Raw genomic sequence first — 6,779 nt, 5'->3', positions numbered from 1 at the left:
CTCTGGCCGCGGTGGGCTCGCACGTCGGCCCAGGTGGCGCTAGCAGGAAACCGGGTACGCCCCACACGGGGGGTCGTAGGGTAGACAGGGAGTTAGTTGTTGCAGGGGCCTTTCTCTGCGGCACCCAGGGGGTCGCGGCCACCAAGCCGCCCTTCCTGCCCAGACACGTCCCTAGCGCTGCCCGCCGGGCTGGAGCGCGCGGGCAGCACGCGGTGGGGGCCCGGCCCCCATGCTACCCTCGGCCGCGCGGGGGAGCCGGGCGCAGGCGCACCGGTACGGGGCTCGGACGGCGGCGGCGGCGGCGAGACTCCCGGCCACCAGGGGCCGCTGTGGCGCCGCCGGGCCGGCCCACGCCCTGCGCGCGCCGGCCGCGGTCCCTCTTGAGCACCGCCTTGCCGGTTTGGCGGGGTGAAAGGTTGCGAAGATGGCGACGGCCTTGAGCGAAGAGGAGCTGGACAATGAAGACTATTACTCGTTGCTGAACGTGCGCAGGGAGGTGAGGCCTGCGGCGCAATGCCGTCGGGGCCGAGGCCGGGCGCGGTCGTTGGGGAGGGCCGGACTGGCGGCGACTGCCCCGTTCCCGCCGCGGGTGGCCGGGGAAGGTGGGGAGGCCGCGTGACCCCGCCAGACGTGCACCGCCGCGGCCCCGCGGGCGGCCCCGAGCGCCCAGACCCTCGTGCTGGGGGTGTCCCAGGTGGTCTGTGCCCCTGCTCTTGGCGACCACTGCGCCGCATGCGCTGGGTCCAGGCGAGGCCGGAGTCCTCGCACCCACAGGAGGGCACAGGGTTCCCCTGGTGGAGACGGCAGTGGCGTTCCCAGGCCCCCAGGACCTGGTGCCACGCTCGGGTCACACACCTGCCCTGGCCGAGGGGATGTGTCTACGTCCCCGACTGGCAGGATGGGAAACTGAGTATCGGGTATCAAGGTCAAAGCCATCAGGCGACCTCTCCAGGGGTCTGTCCGGCCCCCGAAGTGACTCCAGGCTCAAAGGCGTTTGTCTTGTGCCCTTCTTTCCCCCGGGCGGAAGGAAGTGGAAGGAAGAGCTTCCCGGACTTAAGCGCCAACTCTGAGGCTGCAGATAAGGACGAAGCTCCAAAGCCGGAAGCAAAGTGGCACCCCAAGCACGGCCTCTGCGTGCGCGTCTGTGTCCACACTAGCGCTTATACCCGGTTCTGTCTCCGAATAAAACACAGTAAGAGAGAGTCTCACACTGTGTCTGGCGCTTAGCAGGGGCCCGGTTCGTTTCCTTGTTGACTTGCCCAGTCGGGATCACTGTGAAGGACAGGAAGGCTTCCAAGGTCAGGTCAGAAAGTGGAATATTTATCTCGAAGCTGCTGGGTCCGTTCTTCCCAGGCCTGCCCGGGAACCCCTAATTCCAGCCCAGGTTTTCCAGTGACCAGAACTATCCAGGTTTGGCTCTCCTAGGCCAAGCTGGTCAAGTCTGCGTTGTCAGTCGTAGCTGATCTGCGTGATACTTAATAGCTAACGTTTGGGGGTTTCGTTTTCAGTGGTTTCTTTGAGTGCCCGCTTGGTGCCGTGCTGAGTGAACACTTGGTATTCACCGTTACATTATCTCATTCAGCTGTCAGGTCAGCCCTTAAGGTAGGTGTTGGGATAGTTCTTGATCCAAGGCTGAGAAAACGGAGGCAACCACTAGGAAGTGCAAGAACCTAAATTCAGCCTGGGCAGCCTCAATGGAGAGCCCCAGCCCTTGACCTCTCTGCTGTCACCCTGGCTTACCTGCCCTGGGACGGTGGGGCTGCTGCTCCTGGTGCCGGGTTCTTCGGCGCCTCATGTACAAACCTCTCACCTGCATTAGCAACCGTTTACTGTGAAAATGTCTAAGGAATTATCTTGGAGAATTGGGATTCATGTTAAGGCTGCTATAGAGCACCTGGAGGTTTCCATAACTAATCAGTAGTAAGGTTTTGGGTAAATCACTTTGGCCTTCGGTTTCTTTCCCTTTCGGTGAAGTTACGGGGTCTGACAGAAGTAAGGCCTGCTTGAGTGTGGGTGGCAGGGTAATAATATGGGTGTGATAATGTATAGTTTTAGTTTGAACATGTCACCGAAAATAGTATATGGTGTGCTTGGGTGTGATATTGTTACATTACATGCTTATGACTTTTGCAGAATTACACGCTTATGATTTTTGTAATAAAAAATTTATAATACAAAAGGGGCATTATTTGTGCTGGACCCTGTACTTGGCTAGTTATTCTGTAAGCTTTCTTCGGTTCTTAGGAGCAGAGCAGTAAAGGAAACCAGCTTTTCTGAAGCCAGCCAGCCTTTCTTGTAACTTCTTTATAGTTAGTCTGGGTCATCAGTGATGGACCAGCCGCCGACCTGTTCTCCAGGCTTACTGAATCTTGGCTGCAAATTATCAAAAAGATCTATGATAATGGGCTTAGCCAGAGTCCTAGGTAAACATGTGTCTCTTGAAGCTTCTGGCATCTGAGGACTTGTCATTGTTACTGGACTGATTGATGGGTGAGAGCCAAAGAATTATTTCTTTAAAGAATTTTTTTCCTAGTCCCATTGAGTGAAGGCACTCCCCATATGTATGGCTGTAAGTAAAATCCCTGTAAACATGTCCTCTAGCAAAGTGCCAACTTCGTCAGAAAAGCTCTGTAAAAGGTGTGCTTTGCAGGTTTCATCTCTTGATGCCATAAGAGAAGCTCTAAAGGTGGACTTGATCTTTTTACTGGGGTGTGTGTGTGTGAGAGAGAGAAATCAGAAAGTAACCAGAAGTTAAAACACCATTTAGTTGGAGAATGAGAGAAAAAGTAGAAGTAATCTCACATGTGTGGTGGAAAGGGGGTAGTAGCACCTGTTGGTACATTTGCTGTCAGTTCTACAGCTTGATGCCATTTCAGTGTAACTGGAGGAGATCAGATCTTCTTCCCACCAACACGTGGGACTACCTTCAAAACAGTATCTTTCAAACACCGCGTTCAGGAAGTTCAGAGACTTTCCCCTAGAAATCTCAAATGGAAGCAACCTGATACAAACCTAGCGAATTGTATTTAAAAATTAGAGTCAGAATACAGAGTTACAATTGGAGTAATCAGCTTAGGAGTCTCCCTTCCCAGCACTGGCCAGTGCGGCTCAGTTGTTTGGAGCCTCCTCCCATGAGCCAAAGGGTCGCAGGTTCAACTCCCGGTCGCAGCACATGCCTGGGTTGCAGATTTGGTAGGCAACCAATGTTTCTCTCCCTCCTTCCTCTCTCTAAAATCAATGGGTATGTCCTTGGGTAAGGAGTTAAAAAAAAAATTCCCAGGTTTTAAATTTTAAAATGTCCCCCTAAATCAGGTCCCAGATAGTGAAGCAGGCAGGCAGCTAGACAGGACCGCCCAGTTCTGTTATAAAGAAGACTTCCCTGATCTTTAATGATTCCCGTTCTCTAGTGTTCTGATTTCTTGTTTACAGAGTAGAGCCACTGGCTGCCCCACACGGAGGGGAGGAGTTATTTGCTGTCACCTGAGTGCACTGAAGTCTGTCCAGCATTTCTGGCTTCGCGTGGTCGGATGCACCACAGGTGCCTAAAATCTACCCGAGCTGAGATTTCTGAGACAGGTTTCCCGAAATTCATTTGGAAAAAGGATTCCTGAACAGTAGTAAAATTTTCTTGATCCTTGTATTTTTTAGACATTTTAATTGGTGCTTTTTAAACCTAATTTATTCCTAAATAATTGACAGTTCCTACTTTATCAATGTTGAATTACCTTTGAAAGAGTTTCAGTTTGCACCTGTTGTTCAGCAGGGCTGATGCCTGGTTTTAAGATCTCTGATCCCAGCCTGTTTAATCTTGAAGTTGCCAATCTCCTTTTGAAGTCTGTTTGTTTTTTTTTTTTTAAGATTACTTAACTTTTTTTAAAAGATTTTATTTGTTTATTTTTAGAGAGGGAAGGGAGGGAGAAAGAGAGCGAGAGAAACATCAGTGTGCGGTTGCTGGGGGCCGTGGCCTGCCACCCAGGCATGTGCCCTGACTGGGAATCGAACCTGCAACACTTTGGTTCACATTCGCAGCCCGCGCTCAATCCACTGAGCTGCGCCAGCCAGGGCTCCTTTTGAAGTTTTAAACAACAAAAAAACACAGTTAAGTTAAAAAGTACACTTAAGTAAAAAGGTTTTCTTCTTGCGGTACTTGTATGAAGGTCCATGTTCTGTGATCTTCACCCTTCCTCAATTAACAGCCGTGAAACTAGAATCATCACCGGCCAGTAGAAGGTTTTCCCAAAGTCCCTGCACTTGCATCCCTCCCCTGGTATAGGGTGCATCGTTCTTTCCACAGTTTGTGGTCGTCTGGGTTTCCCTAGCTTCAGCCCGCACCAAAGGGCTGGGGGGTGGGGGCGGTGCTGAACCTTCGAGCTGGGGCTGCCGGTGGGAGGAAAGGGCCATTTCACAAAGTGACCCAACCCCCGCCCCAGCCAGCAGAGGGTGGTCGCCTGCAGAAAGGGGGTTCAGAGGGGCAGCTATGCCCTGGGCACACTCGGGCCCTCTGCCTACAGCAGGGAGGTGCTGTGTGTGTTCCCTCGTTGCTTATCTAACCTCATGGTGGGTCTTAAGGAGCCCTGCAGAGACGGGTGTGAGAGGGCCTTCGCGTTTCCCATCTACAGCGTTATGTTCCGAGTTTCCCATTTCAACCGTGACTGAGGTCAGAGTGCACGGGGCGAGCAGTGTTGAGCCTTGGGGGTTCAAAGACCCGACTTACCCAGGTGATCACATTCTCTCAGCTGAAGAGGCCAAGGGGCTTGGTCGTCACCAGGAGCAGGAGTTTCAGCGCACGCTGCCACTTGGGTGACCTTGAACACGTCCTTGCAAAGTCTCCATTGGATGGTGGACCACAGTCCGCAGAGCCGTTGAGAGCCCGAGGAAGCTGCACTGGAGCGCCGGGGCCGGCCTGCGAGTGCACCGTCTCACGGCGGGGGGGGGGGGGAGGCCGTGCCTCTGGGCCGCTCAGCTGGACCACTTGGCCCTCCCTTTGACTTCCAAGTGCCGGCTAACGTGGGATGACGTGTTAAGCACTTCCTGTGGCGGGGTGCTGTACGCCGGAGTACGGCAGTGAAGTGAGGGGTAGCGAAATGCCTGGTGGAAGCACATATTCAGATAACGTTTATTGTTACTTCTTGAATTTTGATAAGCATGAGGCTTCGCTGAATTTGAAAAGATGTGCGTGCCCCTAGAAAGCGGCGGCGTGCTTCCTCCTGGCCAGACCTGCTGCCTGTCTCGTGTGCTGATAAAAAATGTCGTGCCGGAGCTCAGGGTTAGCGCTAGGTTATGACTCCCCAAAGCCTTCTTTGCTCTTTCTGTTCAAAATCCTGAGGGGTTTTTTTTTTCTTTTTCTTTTTCTTTTCAAAAGACAGTTATCTCTCGGAACTCTGCTTCCTGCACGGTCATGGCTTTGACTTGGAGGGTAGAAGGGAGGGGTTCCCAGAAGTGGGGGCTCACGGGATGTGGGAGCGGGGAACAGGCATCGTCCCTAAAGGGTCTGGACGAAGGCAGAGTGGGACCCAGAGGAACGGTTGGGAGCCGTCGGCTCTGCCGGGGCCGGCAGGGAGGGGAGGACCTGCCCAGAGGCCGAGGCCCCGCCAGCCAGTGACAACGGGCCTGGGCGCTGCTGGCCGGGAGCGAGCCAGGCCCGGGCCAGGGAGGCGTCCGGCGGTCTTGACGCGGGGTGGGGAGGGAGCTGTAGGGACACACGGCCAGTTACGCTGATGGCTCAGCGTGGTCAGCAAGCACCATGCGGTTAAATTTTAAAACGTGTTTTCTTTAATGAACTGTAAGCTAGTTACCACCTTTCTGCTCTGGGCATTTCCGTCGATTGCTTCCTGAAAGTTTAATGCTCCGGTTGCGCGCTGTCTACCCAAATACCTTCCTTCTCTTTTTGCTTCCTCTCCAAGAATCCAATTGAAAGCTTTTCTGCTTGCTGTGAGTTCAGTAATGAGACAACAGAGGAGAAAATATGGGCACACAAGTAGCACGTTTTGCTGTCTCTGGAATTTTTGTTTACTTTTTATTAAATGTTCTTTTTTTTTTTTCTTTTAATCCCCACCTGAGGACATTTTTTCATTGCTTTTTAGAGAGGGGGAGAAACATCAATCAGTTGCCTTTTTGTACCTGTCAAAATGAGCCGGGACTGGGGACCAAACCCGCAACCCAAGCACGTGTCCTGACCGGGAATTGAACCCTAGACCTTTCGGTTTGCAGGATGACGCCCGACCAACTGAGCCACACTGGCCAGGGCTTAAATTCTTATTTTAATTTTACTTGTATATTTTATTTATGTCCTGCCTTGTTCGAGGAAGGATTTAAGGCAATTAACAGATGAGTGAATCCAATAACAGAAGTGTTGAAAAGGGTGACAGAAAAGGAAAAGGCCACTGGGAATCGTGTGGCCCTGTTGCCGCCGTCACCGTGCACGCAGCGGCCAGGCCCTGCCCCTCTGAAGAGGCTCAGAGCCCAGAGCGGAACCCCCTCCTGGGCGAGAACCTGCCGGCTGGGGCCCGCTTGGATCCCGGCCTGCACGCAGTGAGTGCACGGCGTTCCCTCCTCGGCCGGCAGGAGCCAGAACATTCCTCAGCAGTAGAATGCCAGCAGGCCTCGGCCGCAAGAAGTGTGCACGAGTGGGCGGGGCGTAACAGATGGACACGGATGAGAGAAAGTATAAGGTCAGGCTTTCAGGGAAAAATAAGCCAAGCTCTGGATATGAAGATAGGATCCGAACCATTAATTTTGACCCAGAAAGGAACCTGAGCTCATTTCTCTAAGATACTGGC

General features: G+C 53.0%; 1 protein-coding gene across 1 annotated transcript in view; it reads left to right on the top strand.

Annotated features, from left to right (window-relative positions):
• The first annotated feature begins 368 nt into the window (after positions 1-368).
• The window catches only part of DNAJC11 (DnaJ heat shock protein family (Hsp40) member C11), a 48,396-nt gene continuing 41,985 nt past the window's right edge, over positions 369-6,779 (top strand). Inside the window, exon 1 of the mRNA XM_045859862.1 lies at positions 369-496. Coding sequence (XP_045715818.1) covers positions 425-496 — 72 coding nt within the window. The 5' untranslated portion in view covers positions 369-424. The remainder of the gene's footprint in view (positions 497-6,779) is intronic.

Source organism: Phyllostomus hastatus, unplaced genomic scaffold (assembly GCF_019186645.2).
Source record: "Phyllostomus hastatus isolate PE091 unplaced genomic scaffold, TTU_PhHast_1.1 phas_scaffold_182, whole genome shotgun sequence".
Classification (NCBI taxonomy): Eukaryota; Metazoa; Chordata; class Mammalia; order Chiroptera; family Phyllostomidae; genus Phyllostomus; species Phyllostomus hastatus.
Note: the sequence above shows the minus strand (reverse complement) of the source record. Positions and strands in the feature narration are given on the sequence as shown.